General features: G+C 44.3%; 1 protein-coding gene across 1 annotated transcript in view; it reads right to left on the minus strand.

The window, feature by feature from the left end:
• VWF (von Willebrand factor) overlaps positions 1 to 20790 on the minus strand; it is a 1017342-nt gene that overhangs the window by 338568 nt on the left and 657984 nt on the right. The window contains exon 34 of the mRNA XM_069228440.1: positions 5173 to 5350. Within this exon, the coding sequence (XP_069084541.1) occupies positions 5173 to 5350 (178 nt within the window). The remainder of the gene's footprint in view (positions 1 to 5172; positions 5351 to 20790) is intronic.

Raw genomic sequence — 20790 nt, forward strand, 5'->3', positions numbered from 1 at the left:
GGCCTTAACCACTCATGTGCATTATTCAGCACATGCATGGTTAAGCCAGAGAAAAAGGGAGACGTTGAGAACACATGCGTGGTTCCGCTTGTTCTGGACGTTTCCCAACATTAATATATCCCTTCATACGCTCTAATGTCTTGAGATCTGTCTCTCATCATATCATTTCCAGTCACCTCCCCCAAATCTTATCATATTTCTGTGGACACCCCATGTCAATGTAGACCGTGTGGTCCAGGATGGCACGTATATTTGTTCCCCATTTCCGCTCCCATAGGCTGGGGGAGGGGGTCTGCTTTCCCTTTCCTTGCCATTGAGTGTGTTTGCTGGTCTATTTCCACCCATTTCATCCACGAGCCCCTGCAGATCAACCTTGGGTTTCATATCTATTATTTGTCCTATGAACTCTTGAAGGTACTGCTGGACTATTGCCGAGTAAGGTCTTATGTCTAAACAGCACAAATCATTTGCATCATGGTTCCCCTTTCCTTGTGACAGCTGGTGCGGAGTGGTAAAAAGGCTAACTTTATTTTGGAGAGTTTCTCTGGAGTGTACTATGTTCTGTGTAGGTAATAGAGTAGAATGAGCGAGATGAGATTGCCAGAGTATTGGGAGCCATCTTGGCTTCTCTTCATTCATAATCATCAAGCTCACCAATATCCACATCCCAGTAAGATCTCAGTTAAGCCACCAGATCTGGGGTGCTAACAACCAGAGCACGGTATAATCTTGAAATGACACCTTCCACTTATACATAGCATGGGAACACATTAGAAAAGACAGAACATCGGCTCTAGAGGTTTTTGATGCCTTTACTAAAATGTCCAAATTCACCCCTCATAAAACCCCTAAGGGGCTTGTCAGACCCTAATTCATTTTATATTATTATGATAAGGTGACACATAAAGGGTAAAACATCTATTACCCTCAGAGGTTGACTTGGACCTTTTGACTCAGACAGGAGTGTGTTTAAATTACTGTCTCGAATTGATTCTGTTGATTATTTGATGTGATATTTGAAGTTCATTGATTTTTGGGGGTGGGGGATCGGGGTAGTTTAGTTTTTGGGGGTAGTGAGGCATGGGAATCGGGGTAGCTAGGTACTTCTGGGCCTTAGAGCAGGTGTGGGAGTCGTATGCTAGTACCACGCATGCTGTTACAACACATGCCTTTATTAGGCATGCTTTTACAGCGAAAAATCGTTATAAAGGCATGTGTGGTAAAGGCATTTGTGGTAACAACGCGGTTGTTGTTCTGACCGGGTTGTTCAGGCATGCGTGGTTCCAGCATTCATTGTTCCATTATACATTCATTCAAGTCAGCTAATTACATTTATTAATTCAACCTGGAAGACTGTAAACTATAAAGTTCTCCAAAATGTCACTGCTTGTACTTATACTCATCTTTGAAAATAAGAACACGATTTTAAAACAAATGAAGGTGCTGACACCTTCTTATGTGTACAGCAGGTGAAGCGCACCTTGTCAGAGAATGCACCTAGGATCTGGAATGCCCTTCCAAACCATGTATGACTTGCTCTGTCTTTGCAAATTTTCAAAGTCAAACTAAAGGACGACCTATGTCACTTACCTTAACCTTGCTCACTTTGTTCATGCCAGCTGATGATACTAACTTGACAATCTGTCATATGCATCACTAACAGCCGTATAACAAATTCTGATCACCATGCAGAAGTTCAAGTGAGCTCCATTTCTCCATTATGTACTAACCCCAACCCTCACCTCTACCCCACAACTGTTGCTACAAATGGATATCTTTTGTGTATCCTAGGGTTATACTGATGGCAATCACAAATATATATATTTGTCACCTGCTTTACTTATGCACTTATTATGTAATTCGTCTTCAACTTGCACGTGTTGTGCATGTTCTTTTCCGTTGCGCACTGTCATTCTTTAGTGTGTAGCAGCACTATAATAAAAACGTTTAGCCTTACCCGAGTATGTTCAAGCTCTGGGTTAAATAACTGTCTCTGGCACCCGTCTTTGAATATCCGCCAGGAGACCTACAGACACGCATGACTTGGTAGGCAGTGGTCTGCCACTCTACCAGAGCTCACCGTGTGCATCGCTCTGACTTCCACTCTTGCTTTTTTTTCGCCTAAGTGCTCCAGCAGCTATTTCGCTCTCCACTAGGTTAAGCCTGTTATATTCCTCATTCAAACAGTAGGATTTTGAGTGTTTTACTATATTGGGGTGGTTTTCAATCGTTCGAAAGAAGTAGATAGAGTCCAAGAGCGTTGCAACTACAAACTTAAAGAGCACGCGCCACACACAGGAAGGCTTTTTCGGAAGGGAGAAACCCAAGATTGCATTTACAAGCTGATCACAGAGAACGCGTGGCCCACAGGTAAACCGGACGCAATTCAGTTATGGTATAAGAGACAAGACAAAAAGATTTAATGCAAATTATTTTTTTCCACAGTATGCGCGTGCTGTTGACATACATTGGGGTGATTGTATCCAGCGGCCCGAGACAAAAACAAGTTGTACAGTATGATGCTCCACCAATTGAGGCTTGGAGAGTTGTGAGTAAAGCTTGAATTAAACGTTTATTGCTTTATAACAATAGGAAGAAAGATATTTTCTTCAGAATCTTTAGGAAGTGAAAGCATGTGGCAATGGTTCAGTAAACTAGTGAGGCTAGAGTGATTGTGTCCTCCGAACTGAAACCAAGGTTTCTTACAGAGGTCTTAGGTATTGGCGAAGTCCCAAAATCGAAAGGCCACCCACTGTCGGACCAGATGGTGTTTGAGTGGCATGGAATTAGCAGTTCTGTTTTGTCCATATTGAGTTTTAAGGCATTACCAACAACACAGTTGGTGGCTGCTGATAGCCGCTTTTTAAATGAACCCGGGTTAGAGTTTGCATCCCCATCAATATATATGATGTCTTGGGTATCATTTGGGTATATTATGAAGACGTGGCCACATGAGTGGATGAAATGGGCCTACAGTGCTACCCAGATATGAAACAGGGTGTCACACAAGAACAAGGCTTGAAGTACTCCATGTTTGATTAATTTGACTTCAGAAAAGAAAGAGGTGGCTTTTAACACTTGAATCCCATTAAGTAGATAGGAGGAGATCGAATTTAAGGCCACCCCTCTGATATCAAGGGTACCAATAGAAGGCATGACAAGGCTGGGTGAAGACGACGCAAGCTTACTCATTCCCAGATTTAGAGCACAAGCAGGGCATGGTAGTGGGGATCCTAGTTTAATCCAAAGTGTCAATCAGTGAGACGCTCAGGAGAAAAGTTAAACTGAAGGATCGGTAAAGCATTGAAATATATTATATTTGCTGACTGAGCTGAGGGACTCGAAATAGGTTTTAATATTCAAACAGGTATATTTTTTTCTAAGCTAGTTTGTTGCTTATCTAATTGGGTTTGAAAATATTTTAGTGAGTACAGCTTAATTTGAGAGAAGAATTAACAACGTTAAATGTATGTTTCCTTAGTTTGGGGTTGAAGAAGATTTTCTCTGAAAGGTTACTAGATCTTGTTAAATGTCAAACTTTTCTAAATGTCAAACTTTTTTTTTGTTTATAATGACAGAGAACAGATAGGGAGGCAGATTTTCAGTCATATTTGTAATACCTTCTACATGACCATTCTAGTTTCTTACATGATTTGTTACCAACTTTAGTTCTTCGAGAACCAAATCTTCATCCAGTGGAAACAGGGAATCTTAACTGGAGCTACCTCATCTACAGCCTTATTTAACCAACTGTGCACTGTGTCATTACGCGAGTGGTCATCAGAAAACGTGATTCTATAGTCATGTATAGTGAAGTATGATGCATTTGACAAGGTCACTTGTACTGATACTGCATAGTGATTTGTAACATCGCTACATCACCGGCTGTTCCTTGCTTGTATGTTCCTGCACTGGCCTACCTCTAGTGAACACTCTCCATACAACACAGTGTACCAGCCAAATACCATTTGTCCTTCCTTGCTTCACTACACCTCACTGCCTTCTGTTCTACATCCTGCTTCTGTTGTTACTTGAAGGTCATCACCCAGGCATGAATTTAAGGCACAGTAGTTAGGATAACTAGATGGCCATGTTCATTCACTGTGACCCCCATCTACTGACCAAATCACAGTGCTCACTAACAAATGATTAAATATCTGATAATCCACCACACTAAACTGTGGTCATTGCTCACTATGCCACAGTTGAAGTACATCTCTGGTCTTCATGATCAGCACCTACAAATACATCCAGCTCTTCTCCACAATCCTGTGCACATTCACAAGCAGCATCTGTCTAGTGCATTGAAACTTTACCAGTCACTGTACAACTTAATGAGGCATGTTTTACAGAGTGTCTGATCAGGCCACATCTCTAGACCATACACAGATCACTTACCCATAGTGCACCTACTGAACTGACAGTCACACCATATCAGGCTCCACACGCCTCTTCCATTGTAGTACTAAGAGTGAATACCCAGCATCTTCCTATAACATTTTTGCACATGCATCTGACAATCTATGCTGCTACATTCTCTTTGCAATATATCTGAAAAACCTCTTCTGAATTCGCCCAAACATGATCTCTCTACATGTAGGCCACACCAATCAACACCCATCTGATCGACAAAGGCCTCATCAGAGCAATGAGGAAACTGGGCTTTCTGTGGTCACACTGTTTGCAAGAATGGGCAATATAAAAGGCAATGTCAATCTCATTTCTTCCTCCCTTGCTTTCAGCACACTGGTTTCCAGGTAACGTAAGTCCCTAATGCAGCAAAGTTTGTACCAGGGCCATCACCATCTATGTTTTGGGCACTCATTTATTGGTTGAGGGTGGAGCGGGAATCATCTATCTCTTCAGAGAAGATACGTACTGGGTGATAATAATACACAGGAACACTGAAAACCAGCATTGCACTTGTGTCATTTTATGCATCGATCCATGAATACAATATGAGTAATCAGATTTTAAAAAGTAAAATACCCCCACAGAAATGTAAGTAAGGTTAAGCATCATGGACAGGACATCTTCAAGTCCTTTGCTCATCTAACAAACCTGAGTGTTTGAAAATAAAGATTACTGACAGCATTTTCGTGATGCACAGCATCAATGGCTCCGAATAGATAAATGTGAATAAATCTACTTAAGGATCTCTGTAATACTTACAAGGGCAAGTCCATCGGCAGCCACAGGTTTCTTCAATTTTTATAGCAGGGAGATTATTGTGACAGGTAGGCTTTGGAATCTTCTCACAGTTGACTTTGTGGCTTTCAAGAACTGTATGGCCACCTGGCAAACAAGTCACACTGTGACACTTATCAGATAATGTCCATTTGTCACCAGGCTATGGGTATTTGAAAAAGGATGAAAACATATATGTCAGCAACATTAAAATGTCTCTCAGCAAGATATTTTCTGCATAAACCAGACTCCCACAGGTAAAAATTATATGAAATGGCATGAGGCAATTTTCTGGGAAATCTCGTGAATTTGTGGGAAATTCTGAAAATTTGTCAAGTTTGCTTGTGCCATTTAATTTCTACGCAGGTCTACTAGAGTTCAATAAAATTCTAATGAAAAAAACAAGAACTATTCTGCTGCTTGGATAGGCAGTAGGTTAATTTATTATTGTCAATCTTGGGAGATGCCCACACTTAGATGAAGCCCTCAGTAGGAATCTATCCGCAAATAGAAATCTACATCTTACTAAAATCTGAACAAAACTATTAAATATCTTAGTGTGTCATGTGACCTGATTGCATAGTCAAGTGGCTTTTAATTGGGGGACCCATGAGGACCCCTATAGGTCCTGGATACCTACTCACAATGTTCATGAATCTTTAGAAAATTAAATATGCAGGCAACTTATAAAGCATATTGTATATTTTGAACAATTTAAAATGCTTTGTAAATGTGAAAGAATTTTAAATTGGAATCTAAAAATTAAGTATGTATTATTTATTTGTGGGAGCAGCGTAAGTACAAACAACTGCCCCACAATGTCAATTATCCATCTGACACTAATAGGACAGAACCTAGTAAAATACTTCAAAGCCTAGTTGCCATCTTTATGACCTCTACCACCAATAATGTGTCATAGCTATGGCTGCCTCCTCTTATGACAACATTGTTATGGGTTGGTATGAGAGGTAGAATGCCTGGAATGAGAAACTGCATCTAGGGTACCATAAGGTTATTGTCTGGTACCGTTTTATTTATGACATTTTCTTTATATGCAATGGTATGGAGGCTGCGTTAAAAGAATAATGTACCTTTATAAACTCCAACGCATTAAATGTAGAGTTATCTCTAGAATATAACTTCACTCACATAACCTTTTTGGATCTTGTGCTGTATGTGAAAGATCAAGTCTTAGACAGTAGATCTTATGGAAAACCCACCTCCATCTACATTATTTTATACTTTAGCTTGAGTTATCCATTTAAAGAGAAATTAAATATTCCATATGGTGATTTTTTAAAGACAGAAATGCAACTGTAGTGTAGTTGTGACTGATAACCAACAAGCACAAGAAACAGTGCTGAGATTCCCCAAACGAGTTATCCCACTAAGACTTTGAATACAGCATTGAATACAGCTGTAAAGATCAAGAGGGTATCCCTACAACTGGATAAAACTCCCAAAACTAAGAAGAAATCTCTCTCCTTAGGTAGACAGATATGTTTCATCACAACAGTTTGTGCTGAAAATAATAAGAGATTTAATCTTATCTCAACACTGCAATGGTCTCAAGTTAGATAAGGAACTCAGCGGGCTCATGTTTGAATGACTTTTAATTGCTTTTAGAAGGGCTAATACCCTCAAGAATATTTTGAGTCCTAGTGACACAGTTCAGTAAATTGAGAAGAAACTAACTGGCAGGTGGCTATAGATGTGGAGGATGTGTAAGTTGCAATAATGGTCAAGCTAAAAACTGTGAGGTGTTATAATTATAATAATTCTAAGATGTTTAAGATCAAAACCTTTATGAATTGTAATATCACTCATTGTGTGCATATGGTGACTTGTATGAGTTCTTTACAATATATTGGTTCATTAGAGCACTCAAAGAAAGGTTGAAGGAACATATCAATGCCATACATAATGAGGACACTAAATTACCCACAGCTATACATATTAAGGAACAACATTAACATCAGGCAGATTTCGTTGATGAGTACTGACCACATAGCTTAACACCATAGAGGGGATAGGGAACTCACTCTGCAATGTTAAGAAAATTGGTGAATTAATAAGCTTCAAACAGTTAAACATGGTTTGAATATAGATCAGGAATTGTATACTACTTTCTGACACCTTTCATCTAGTGCTATTGAAAGTCTGAATTTTCTTGTCAGGGACCTGACAGCATGGATATATATTCATTGTGCAACTAACAAGAGATGTTCAGCTGGATGACATTCATCTATTGAGTACTGTGGGTACTGGCATAGTGTGAGATATAAATAATAATTTTCTGTTGTGATGTAATTAAGTTGAAGCATCACCTTCGTAGCATGTATTTAAAGTTTACATTGCTGGAGTTTATTTCCATATTGTCAGAATTAGCCTCAGACAAATTGATTTACCCATTATCATTTATATGCTATTGGTGCTTTCTTCCGTTTTCCCTTAGGGTTGTAGTATTTGTGGTATTCTTAATATGTAACTGGAATGAGGTAGAAATACATTTCTGAGTCACAGAAGTATTGAGTTATAACAACAGTGACATATATCTCACAATGGAGCACAGGATTACCAGGGTTCGAGATTTGGGTCATTTTTCTTTCACTTTTGCATTATTCAATTTGGTCCACACTGGTAGATTTATAATTTATCATAGTAGCGATATTGGTTCCTTTTTTCCGTTTGGTTCTGGGGAACTCAGCCATCTTTAACAGAAGTGGAGCTAGCCCGATAGAGAACAGTGATCCTGGGCTCTGTATTCTGTGTATTTTCTTTTACGGCCTTACAAGGTTTTAGATTTGTTCTTTGTTTTTTTGAGTGTTGTGAAGGTATGACAGAACCCAGTTGTAATGGCAGTGCAAAGGTAAAGACCTGGGGTTCAGTAATAGAATATTTAGGGTTTGAAACTAAGGTCTTCATATATAAATGTTTTCTTTATAATGAGATATTTTGCGTATTTTTAGATTGAACATTTGGTTTTAAAACTACGTGTTTCTAAATATAATTGAAACATTTTATAGTAAGTATTTTGGTGCAAAAGACTTAGGGGGTCATTCTGACCCTGGCGGCCGGTGGCCGTCAGGGCCACCGACCACGGGAGCACCGCCAACAGGCTGGCGGTGCTCCCACGAGCATTCTGACCGCGGCGGTTCAGCCGCGGTCAGAAGCGGCAAGTCGGCGGGCTCCCGCCGACTTACCGCTGCTCGGGGGAATCCTTCATGGCGGCGGAGCGCGCTCCGCCGCCATGAGGATTCTGACAGCCCCTACCGCCATCCTGTTCATGGCGGGAAACCCGCCATGAACAGGATGGCGGTAAGGGGTGCCGTGGGGCCCCTGGGGGCCCCTGCCGTGCCCATGCCAATGGCATGGGCACGGCAGGGGCCCCCGTAAGAGGGCCCCGCAAAGTATTTCAGTGTCTGCCTTGCAGACACTGAAATACGCGATGGGTGCAACTGCACCCGTCGCACCCCTGCAACTACGCCGGCTCAATTCTGAGCCGGCGTCCTCGTTGCAGGGGCATTTCCTCTGGGCCGGCGGGCGCTCTTTTGGAGAGCGCCCGCCGGCCCAGAGGAAATGTCTGAATGGCCGCCGCGGTCTTTTGACCGCGGTGCGGTCATTTGGCGGCGGTACTATGGCGGACGGCCTCCACCGTCCGCCATAGTCAGAATCACCCCCTTATTGTGTTTAATGGTGAAGTGATATCTTTAGAGGAACAGAGATAAGCCAGACTACGAGTTTCCTATTGGCTCATTTTAATTTTTTAGTCATGGAAGAAGTAGCCAGTCAAATGCTAATTGCTTTGTATATTACATAATTGTTGGAGTTATAAAAGATTGAACTGAGTCTAAGCGTCTTTTATCGACATTTGAGAAAAAATGCTAGCTGTCATATGGTATGTGTCATGAGGGTGTAATAATATCTAGAAATTTAGTTTGTAACTTCATTGGGTTAACTTGTAGCAGGCTGTTTTGATCTGGCTTTCTATATGTGGTGGGAGCATGGCTGAGGGCACAGCATTGTTTTATACTAGTTTACCACAAATGGCTCCCAAAACTTTGGCACAAGGGTGTCTAATTGTTGCACTCATCTCGCAAGAGCATTATCTAGTATGATTTAATGCCTATGATTGGATTTTGTTTCTTGCAGTAAGGGTGCAATATTTTGGAATGTCAACACGACCCAATAGAATGGTGGTACTGTTTTTTAGTTGATTTCTTCAAGCACTTGGGGAAGAAGAAGGAAGATGGAAGTCTTTTTGTGTAAAGGTAAAGGATAACTTTGAGAAGAAGCTTGAAATAGTTTACTCATATGTTAAGCATGCTTGTTGGTGCTCTTGTTCAGGTGTATAGAGAAAATTTACAGTATTGAGGATCATGTGTATTTTCATTTGTATGAGTGCTTTTGCGTCTATAGGTATGGGAGCAGTGTGCAAATGAAGGAAACTGCTACTTCCAATGTATATTTTTCTTCAATAAACATTTATATTGGTTCTCCTTAGCGTTTTATGGTAAGTTGTTTACACATTAAAGAGTTACAATTGTTGGAGTAAGGGATGTCACTAGCTTCAGCTATTTCCTGTTTCACGTATTCTTATATTCTTATATCGCTAGATTTATTCCTGATATATTAGTTTTGATTCTTTTTCTTCTTTTTTCTCCTTCTTAAATTTTTTTTGTCTTTTTCTTCTTTTCTGATGGCCATTGGGCCTGTTCTGACCTCCACTTTTCTTGGCTCTATATAGTTTGAGGACTGCAAGTTTAATATGCTATATGTGATATGATCTTGCAACTTGTATTACTATATGTAAGAGAAACCATTAAGGCGTTCTATTAGGTATTCTGCAGCCCCGAGGAAGCAGAATGTAAACACGAAACACGTTTTGGCACCTTCAGCATATGTGAAATTACAATTTTGTATTATAGATGTTTAGCATCTTCAGTAGTTGAGGCTTGACAAATCCACATTACGGATGTTCTATGAATTGAGATGTATTACTTTTGATATATGCCATTTTGAATATACATATGTATATATTGGTAACAGTTTGAAATGAGCCTTTTTTTCAATGAAAATACTTCACATACTTTACAACAGTAACATATAAGTGTGTAGTCTTGGTGATTTATCTTTTGATTGTGATCTTCTACTACTACTAATAACCCCTAATACAAAAAATTGAACCTAGTATGGACAATTGGTGCCCTCAATTTAAGAATGTGTATGTGGCAACAAAACAAGACCTTGCATTAAAAGCAAAGAAGACAAAGCAATTTGTAAAAGTCAACCATATTACATATTTTAGACATAAATCCACATTTTGAAAATCTTACACCCATTAAAATTAAAAATAAAATTTCGATTTTAGTGAATTAAATATTTTAAAGAATGTGTATATTTTTTCAATATTTTAGAGCATAACTTCATGGTTCACATTATAACAGAATTGGCAATGTTAATAGGTCTGTGTGAGATATTGGGCTCTTGGCTGAGGGGGGTGAAATCCTTACTCAAGCAGCAACCACACTCGGTGATTCACAAGCAAACCCCAAATTAACCTTTACTCAAACCTCTGGTAGCTTGGCACTGAGCAGTCAGTCAGGCTTAAATAGAGGCAGTGTGTAAAGTATTTATGCACCACTTTAAACAATAATAAAGTGAAAAAATTACACAAGAAAAATCCCACAACAATTTAGAAAAATAGAGTCGAATTTAAGAATTAAATCAAGACAAAGAACAAAAATCCAATAAGTAGAACCAGGAATATGCAATTTTAAAGATGTAAGTGAAAATAGCTCCAAAAAGCCCAAACTGTCACACCTGGGCATGCAAGACCTGCAGAAAGTGACAAGTTCAGCTCTAACCGATTGAGCGCAGGTTAGATACAGAGGCCAGGTTAGTCCAGCTGAAAGAATTACCTTCTAAGTTCAGTGGCAAGAGTTTCGTTCACAGTGGAATGGGCCACAAGGAGCAGAGAAAGAGCTGTGAGGGTCCATCGAGTAGCCAAACAGCTGGGCAGAGTAGGAAGTTGGCTCTGTATGTGCTATTTCAAAGTAAGGAATAGCATGCACAGAGTCCAAGGGTTCCCCTTAGAGGTAAAATAGTGGTAAAAAGAGATAATACTAATGCTCTTTTTGTGGTAGTGTGGTCGAGCAGTAGGCTTATCCAAGGAGTAGTGTTAAGCATTTGTTGTACATACACATAGACAATAAATGAGGTACACACACTCAGAGACAAATCCAGCCAATAGGTTTTGTTATAGAAAAATATCTTTTCTTAGTTTATTTTAAGAACCACAGGTTCAAATTTAACATGTAATATCTTGTTTGAAAAGTATTGCAGGTAAGTACATTAGGAACTTTGAATCATTTCAATTGCAGGTATACTTTTCAAGTTATTGACAAATAGCTACTTTAAAAGTGGACACTGCAATTTTCACAGTTCCTGGGGGAGGTAAGTTTTTGTTAGTTTTACCAGGTAAGTAAGACACTTACAGGGTTCAGTTCTTGGTCCAAGGTAGCCCACCGTTGGGGGTTCAGAGCAACCCCAAAGTCACCACACCAGCAGCTCAGGGCCGGTCAGGTGCAGAGTTCAAAGTGGTGCCCAAAACGCATAGGCTAGAATGGAGAGAAGGGGGTGCCCCGGTTCCGGTCTGCTTGCAGGTAAGTACCCGCGTCTTCGGAGGGCAGACCAGGGGGGTTTTGTAGGGCACCGGGGGGGACACAAGCCCACACAGAAATTTCACCCTCAGCAGCGCGGGGGCGGCCGGGTGCAGTGTAGAAACAAGCATCGGGTTTGCAATGTTAGTCTATGAGAGATCAACGGATCTCTTCAGCGCTGCAGGCAGGCAAGGGGGGGCTTCCTCGGGGAAACCTCCACTTGGGCAGGGGAGAGGGACTCCTGGGGGTCACTTCTCCAGTGAAAGTCCGGTCCTTCAGGTCCTGGGGGCTGCGGGTGCAGGGTCTTTTCCAGGCGTCGGGACTTAGGTTTCAGAGAGTCGCGGTCAGGGGAAGCCTCGGGATTCCCTCTGCAGGCGGCGCTGTGGGGGCTCAGGGGGGGCAGGTTTTGGTACTCACAGTCGTAGAGTAGTCCGGGGGTCCTCCCTGAGGTGTTGGTTCTCCACCAGCCGAGTCGGGGTCGCCGGGTGCAGTGTTGCAAGTCTCACGCTTCTTGCGGGGAGATTGCAGGGTCTTTAAAGCTGCTCCTTGAAACAAAGTTGCAGTCTTTTTGGAGCAGGTCCGCTGTCCTCGGGAGTTTCTTGTCTTTTTCGAAGCAGGGCAGTCCTCAGAGGATTCAGAGGTCGCTGGTCCCTTGGAAGGCGTCGCTGGAGCAGAGTTCTTTGGAAGGCAGGAGACAGGCCGGTGAGTTTCTGGAGCCAAGGCAGTTGTCGTCTTCTGGTCTTCCTCTGCAGGGGTTTTCAGCTAGGCAGTCCTTCTTCTTGTAGTTTGCAGGAATCTACTTTTCTAGGGTTCAGGGTAGCCCTTAAATACTAAATTTAAGGGCGTGTTTAGGTCTGGGGGGTTAGTAGCCAATGGCTACTAGCCCTGAGGGTGGGTACACCCTCTTTGTGCCTCCTCCCAAGGGGAGGGGGTCACAATCCTAACCCTATTGGGGGAATCCTCCATCTGCAAGATGGAGGATTTCTAAAAGTCAGAGTCACCTCAGCTCAGGACACCTTAGGGGCTGTCCTGACTGGCCAGTGACTCCTCCTTGTTGCTTTCTTTGTTCCCTCCAGCCTTGCCGCCAAAAGTGGGGGCCGTGGCCGGAGGGGGCGGGCAACTCCCCTAAGCTGGAGTGCCCTGCTGGGCTGTGACAAAGGGGTGAGCCTTTGAGGCTCACCGCCAGGTGTCACAGCTCCTGCCTGGGGGAGGTGTTAGCATCTCCACCCAGTGCAGGCTTTGTTACTGGCCTCAGAGTGACAAAGGCACTCTCCCCATGGGGCCAGCAACATGTCTCTGGTGTGGCAGGCTGCTGGAACTAGTCAGCCTACACAGACAGTCGGTTAAGTTTCAGGGGGCACCTCTAAGGTGCCCTCTGTGGTGTATTTTACAATAAAATGTACACTGGCATCAGTGTGCATTTATTGTGCTGAGAAGTTTGATACCAAACTTCCCAGTTTTCAGTGTAGCCATTATGGTGCTGTGGAGTTCGTGTTTGACAGACTCCCAGACCATATACTCTTATGGCTACCCTGCACTTACAATGTCTAAGGTTTTGTTTAGACACTGTAGGGGTACCATGCTCATGCACTGGTACCCTCACCTATGGTATAGTGCACCCTGCCTTAGGGCTGTAAGGCCTGCTAGAGGGGTGTCTTACCTATACTGCATAGGCAGTGAGAGGCTGGCATGGCACCCTGAGGGGAGTGCCATGTCGACTTACTCGTTTTGTCCTCACTAGCACACACAAGCTGGCAAGCAGTGTGTCTGTGCTGAGTGAGAGGTCTCCAGGGTGGCATAAGACATGCTGCAGCCCTTAGAGACCTTCCTTGGCATCAGGGCCCTTGGTACTAGAAGTACCAGTTACAAGGGACTTATCTGGATGCCAGGGTCTGCCAATTGTGGTTACAAAAGTACAGGTTAGGGAAAGAACACTGGTGCTGGGGCCTGGTTAGCAGGCCTCAGCACACTTTCAATTGTAAACATAGCATCAGCAAAGGCAAAAAGTCAGGGGGCAACCATGCCAAGGAGGCATTTCCTTACACAACCCCCCCCCAAACGAAAGAGGATGAGACTAACCTTTCCCAAGAGAGTCTTCATTTTCTAAGTGGAAGAACCTGGAAAGGCCATCTGCATTGGCATGGGCAGTCCCAGGTCTGTGTTCCACTATAAAGTCCATTCCCTGTAGGGAGATGGACCACCTCAACAGTTTAGGATTTTCACCTTTCATTTGCATCAGCCATTTGAGAGGTCTGTGGTCAGTTTGAACTAGGAAGTGAGTCCCAAAGAGGTATGGTCTCAGCTTCTTCAGGGACCAAACCACAGCAAAGGCCTCCCTCTCAATGGCACTCCAACGCTGCTCCCTGGGGAGTAACCTCCTGCTAATGAAAGCAACAGGCTGGTCAAGGCCATCATCATTTGTTTGGGACAAAACTGCCCCTATCCCATGTTCAGAGGCATCTGTCTGCACAATGAACTGCTTAGAATAATCTGGAGCTTTTAGAACTGGTGCTGAGCACATTGCTTGTTTCAGGGTGTCAAAGGCCTGTTGGCATTCCACAGTCCAGTTCACTTTCTTGGGCATTTTCTTGGAGGTGAGTTCAGTGAGGGCTGTCACAATGGATCCATATCCCTTCACAAACCTCCTGTAATACCCAGTCAAGCCAAGGAATGCCCTGACTTGAGTCTGGGTTTTTGGAGCTACCCAGTCCAGAATAGTCTGGATCTTGGGTTGGAGTGGCTGAACTTGGCCTCCACCTACAAGGTGGCCCAAGTAAACCACAGTTCCCTGCCCTATCTGGCATTTGGATGCCTTGATAGAGAGGCCTGCAGATTGCAGAGCCTTCAAAACCTTCTTCAGGTGGACCAGGTGATCCTGCCAGGTGGAGCTAAAGACAGCAATATCATCAAGATAAGCTGTGCTAAAGGACTCCAAACCAGCAAGGACTTGATTCACCAACCTTTGGAAGGTGGCAGGGGCATTCTTTAAACCAAAGGGCATAACAGTAAACTGATAATGCCCATCAGGTGTGGAGAATGCTGTTTTCTCTTTTGCTCCAGGTGCCATTTTTATTTGCCAGTACCCTGCTGTCAAGTCAAAGGTACTTAAGAATTTGGCAGCACCTAATTTATCTATTAGCTCATCAGCTCTAGGAATTGGATGAGCATCTGTCTTGGTGACAGAATTGAGCCCTCTGTAGTCCACAAAAAACCTCATCTCTTTCTTTCCATCTTTGGTGTGAGGTTTGGGGACTAAGACCACTGGGCTAGCCCAGGGGCTGTCAGAGCGCTCAATGACTCCCAATTCCAGCATCTTGTGGACTTCCACCTTGATGCTTTCCTTAACATGGTCAGACTGTCTAAAGATTTTGTTTTTGACAGGCATGCTGTCTCCTGTGTCCACATCATGGGTACACAGGTGTGTCTGACCAGGGGTTAAGGAGAAGAGTTCAGGAAACTGTTGTAGGACTCTCCTACAATCAGCTTGCTGTTGGCCAGAGAGGGTGTCTGAGTAGATCACTCCATCTACTGAGCCATCTTTTGGGTCTGATGACAGAAGATCAGGGAGAGGTTCACTCTCTGCCTCCTGATCCTCATCTGTTACCATCAACAGATTCACATCAGCCCTGTCATGGAAGAGTTTAAGGCGGTTCACATGGATCACCCTCTTGGGGCTCCTGCTTGTGCCCAGGTCCACCAGGTAGGTGACCTGACTCTTCCTTTCTAGTACTGGGTAAGGGCCACTCCATTTGTCCTGGAGTGCCCTGGGAGCCACAGGCTCCAGAACCCAGACTTTCTGCCCTGGTTGGAACTCAACCAGTGCAGCCTTTTGGTCATACCAAAACTTCTGGAGCTGTTGGCTGGCCTCAAGGTTTTTGGTTGCCTTTTCCATGTACTCTGCCATTCTAGAGCGAAGGCCAAGTACATAGTCCACTATGTCTTGTTTAGGCTCATGAAGAGGTCTCTCCCAGCCTTCTTTAACAAGAGCAAGTGGTCCCCTTACAGGGTGGCCAAATAGAAGTTCAAAGGGTGAGAATCCTACTCCCTTCTGTGGCACCTCTCTGTAAGCAAAAAGCAGACATGGCAAGAGGACATCCCATCTCCTTTTGAGTTTTTCTGGGAGCCCCATGATCATGCCTTTTAATGTCTTGTTGAATCTCTCAACCAAGCCATTAGTTTGTGGATGGTATGGTGTAGTGAATTTGTAAGTCACTCCACACTCATTCCACATGTGTTTTAGGTATGCTGACATGAAGTTGGTACCTCTGTCAGACACCACCTCCTTAGGGAAACCCACTCTGGTAAAGATACCAATGAGGGCCTTGGCTACTGCAGGGGCAGTAGTTGACCTAAGGGGAATAGCTTCAGGATACCTAGTAGCATGATCCACTACTACTAGGATATACATATTTCCTGAGGCTGTGGGAGGTTCTAGTGGACCAACTATGTCCACACCCACTCTTTCAAAGGGGACCACCACCACTGGAAGTGGAATGAGGGGGGCCTTTGGGTGCCCACCTGTCTTACCACTGGATTGACAGGTGGGGCAGGAGAGGCAAAACTCCTTAACCTTCTGGGACATATTGGGCCAGTAGAAGTGGTTGACTAACCTCTCCCACGTCTTGGTTTGTCCCAAATGCCCAGCAAGGGGAATATCATGGGCTAAGGTCAGAATAAACTCTCTGAACGACTGAGGCACTACCACTCTCCTAGTGGCACCAGGTTTGGGGTCTCTGGCCTCAGTGTACAGGAGTCCATCTTCCCAATAGACCCTATGTGTTCCATTTTTCTTGCCCTTGGACTCTTCAGCAGCTTGCTGCCTAAGGCCTTCAAGAGAGGGACAGGTTTCTTGTCCCTTACACAGCTCCTCCCTTGAGGGTCCCCCTGGGCCCAAGAGCTCAACCTGATAAGGTTCAAGCTCCAAAGGCTCAGTTCCCTCAGAGGGCAGAACTTCTTCCTGAGAAGAGAGGTTCTCTTTTTCTGACTGTGTTGCAGTTGGTTTCCCAACTGACTTTCCTTTTCTCTTGGTAGGCTGGGCCATTTTTCCAGACTCCAGCTCTACTTTTTCACCCTGTGCCTTGCATTGTGCTCTTGTTTTTACACACACCAGTTCAGGGATACCCAGCATGGCTGCATGGGTTTTTAGCTCTACCTCAGCCCATGCTGAGGACTCCAGGTCATTTCCAAGCAGACAGTCTACTGGGATGTTTGAGGAGACCACCACCTGTTTCAGGCCATTGACCCCTCCCCATTCTAAAGTTACCATTGCCATGGGATGTGCTTTAGTTTGATTGTCAGCATTGGTGACTGTATAAGTTTTTCCAGTCAGGTATTGGCCAGGGGAAACCAGTTTCTCCGTCACCATGGTGACACTGGCACCTGTATCCGTCAGGCCCTCTACACTTGTCCCATTAATAAAGAGCTGCTGCCTGTATTTTTGCATGTTAGGGGGCCAGGCAGCTAGTGTGGCTAAATCCACCCCACCCTCAGAGACTAGAGTAGCTTCAGTGTGGACCCTGATTTGCTCTGGGCACACTGTTGATCCCACTTGGAGACTAGCCATTCCAGTGTTACCTGGATTGGAGTTTGGAGTGGAACTTTTCTTGGGACAGGCCTTGTCTCCAGTTTGGTGTCCAGACTGACTACAGTTTCGACACCAGGCCTTTTTGGGATCAAAGTTTTTACCCTTGTACCCAGGATTGTTTTGTGAAGAGGCTCTGGGCCCACCCTCCTGTGCAGGTTTTTGGGGGCCTTTAGAAAACTCTTGACTATTTTTATTTTTGGCTGTCTCACCACCTTTCCCCTGGGGAGGTTTTGTGACCCCTTTCTTTTGGTCACCCCCTGTGGAAGTTTTGGACACCCTTGTCTTGACCCAATGGTCCGCCTTCTTTCCCAATTCTTGGGGAGAAATTGGTCCTAGGTCTACCAGATGCTGATGCAGTTTATCATTGAAACAATTACTTAACAGGTGTTCTTTCACAAATAAATTGTACAGCCCATCATAATTACTTACACCACTGCCTTGAATCCAACCATCTAGTGTTTTTACTGAGTAGTCTACAAGGTCAACCCAGGTCTGGCTCGAGGATTTTTGAGCCCCCCTGAATCTAATCCTATACTCCTCAGTGGAGAATCCAAAGCCCTCAATCAGGGTACCCTTCATGAGGTCATAAGATTCTGCATCTTGTCCAGAGAGTGTGAGGAGTCTATCCCTACACTTTCCTGTGAACATTTCCCAAAGGAGAGCACCCCAGTGAGATCTGTTCACTTTTCTGGTTACACAAGCCCTCTCAAAAGCTGTGAACCATTTGGTGATGTCATCACCATCTTCATATTTAGTTACAATCCCTTTAGGGATTTTCAACATGTCAGGAGAATCTCTGACCCTATTTATTTTGCTGCCACCATTGATGGGTCCTAGGCCCATCTCTTGTCTTTCCCTCTCTATGGCTAGGATCTGTCTTTCCAAAGCCAATCTTTTGGCCATCCTGGCTAACTGGATGTCCTCTTCACTGGAGTTATCCTCAGTGATTTCAGAGGTGTTGGTCTCTCCTGTGAGGGAACCAGCATCTCTGACTATTATTTTTGGAGTCAGGGTTTGAGAGACCCTGTTCTCCCTAGATAGGACTGGTAGGGGGGAATTTTCCTCCAAGTCACTATCCTCTTCCTCTGAGTTGCCACCCTCAGAGGGGTTGGCCTTTTCAAACTCTGCCAAAAGCTCCTGGAGCTGTATTTTGGTAGGTTTGGGGCCCATTGTTATTTTCTTTATTTTACAGAGTGACCTTAGCTCCCTCATCTTAAGATGGAGGTAAGGTGTGGTGTCGAGTTCCACCACAGTCACATCTGTGCTAGACATTTTGCTTCTAAAAGTTGGAATACTTTTTAAGAATCTACAACTGGTTCTAGAATCTAATTCAAACTTTTACAAACTTTTAAACTCTAAAAGAAATGCTAAACAGGATCTAACACAAGGCCCTAGCAGGTCTTTTAAGAATTTAGAAAACTTTTCAAATTGCAAAAATCAATTTCTAATGACAATTTTGGAATTTGTCGTGTGATCAGGTATTGGCTGAGTAGTCCAGCAAATGCAAAGTCTTGTACCCCACCGCTGATCCACCAATGTAGGAAGTTGGCTCTGTATGTGCTATTTCAAAGTAAGGAATAGCATGCACAGAGTCCAAGGGTTCCCCTTAGAGGTAAAATAGTGGTAAAAAGAGATAATACTAATGCTCTATTTTGTGGTAGTGTGGTCGAGCAGTAGGCTTATCCAAGGAGTAGTGTTAAGCATTTGTTGTACATACACATAGACAATAAATGAGGTACACACACTCAGAGACAAATCCAGCCAATAGGTTTTGTTATAGAAAAATATCTTTTCTTAGTTTATTTTAAGAACCACAGGTTCAAATTTAACATGTAATATCTTGTTTGAAAGGTATTGCAGGTAAGTACATTAGGAACTTTGAATCATTTCAATTGCAGGTATACTTTTCAAGTTATTGACAAATAGCTACTTTAAAAGTGGACACAGTGCAATTTTCACAGTTCCTGGGGGAGGTAAGTTTTTGTTAGTTTTACCAGGTAAGTAAGACACTTACAGGGTTCAGTTCTTGGTCCAAGGTAGCCCACCGTTGGGGGTTCAGAGCAACCCCAAAGTCACCACACCAGCAGCTCAGGGCCGGTCAGGTGCAGAGTTCAAAGTGGTGCCCAAAACGCATAGGCTAGAATGGAGAGAAGGGGGTGCCCCGGTTCCGGTCTGCTTGCAGGTAAGTACCCGCTTCTTCACAGGGCAGACCAGGGGGGTTTTGTAGGGCACCGGGGGGGACACAAGCCCACACAGAAATTTCACCCTCAGCAGCGCGGGGGCGGCCGGGTGCAGTGTAGAAACAAGCGTCGGGTTTGCAATGTTAGTCTATGAGAGATCAACGGATCTCTTCAGCGCTGCAGGCAGGCAAGGGGGGGCTTCCTCGGGGAAACCTCCACTTGGGCAGGGGAGAGGGACTTCTGGGGGTCACTTCTCCAGTGAAAGTCCGGTCCTTCAGGTCCTGGGGGCTGCGGGTGCAGGGTCTTTTCCAGGCGTCGGGACTTAGGTTTCAGAGAGTCGCGGTCAGGGGAAGCCTCGGGATTCCCTCTGCAGGCGGCGCTGTGGGGGCTCAGGGGGGGCAGGTTTTGGTACTCACAGTTGTAGAGTAGTCCGGGGGTCCTCCCTGAGGTGTTGGTTCTCCACCAGCCGAGTCGGGGTCGCCGGGTGCAGTGTTGCAAGTCTCACGCTTCTTGCGGGGAGATTGCAGGGTCTTTAAAGCTGCTCCTTGAAACAAAGTTGCAGTCTTTTTGGAGCAGGTCCGCTGTCCTCGGGAGTTTCTTGTCTTTTTCGAAGCAGGGCAGTCCTCAGAGGATTCAGAGGTCGCTGGTCCCTTGGAAGGCGTCGCTGGAGCAGAGTTCTTTGGAAGGCAGGAGACAGGCCGGTGAGTTTCTGGAGCCAAGGCAGTTGTCGTCTTCTGGTCTTCCTCTGCAGGGGTTTTCAGCTAGGCAGTCCTTCTTCTTGTAGTTTGCAGGAATCTACTTTTCTAGGGTTCAGGGTAGCCCTTAAATACTAAATTTAAGGGCGTGTTTAGGTCTGGGGGGTTAGTAGCCAATGGCTACTAGCCCTGAGGGTGGGTACACCCTCTTTGTGCCTCCTCCCAAGGGGAGGGGGTCACAATCCTAACCCTATTGGGGGAATCCTCCATCTGCAAGATGGAGGATTTCTAAAAGTCAGAGTCACCTCAGCTCAGGACACCTTAGGGGCTGTCCTGACTGGCCAGTGACTCCTCCTTGTTGCTTTCTTTGTTCCCTCCAGCCTTGCCGCCAAAAGTGGGGGCCGTGGCCGGAGGGGGCGGGCAACTCCCCTAAGCTGGAGTGCCCTGCTGGGCTGTGACAAAGGGGTGAGCCTTTGAGGCTC

This window comes from Pleurodeles waltl, chromosome 4_1 (genome assembly GCF_031143425.1).
Source record: "Pleurodeles waltl isolate 20211129_DDA chromosome 4_1, aPleWal1.hap1.20221129, whole genome shotgun sequence".
Taxonomy (NCBI): domain Eukaryota; kingdom Metazoa; phylum Chordata; class Amphibia; order Caudata; family Salamandridae; genus Pleurodeles; species Pleurodeles waltl.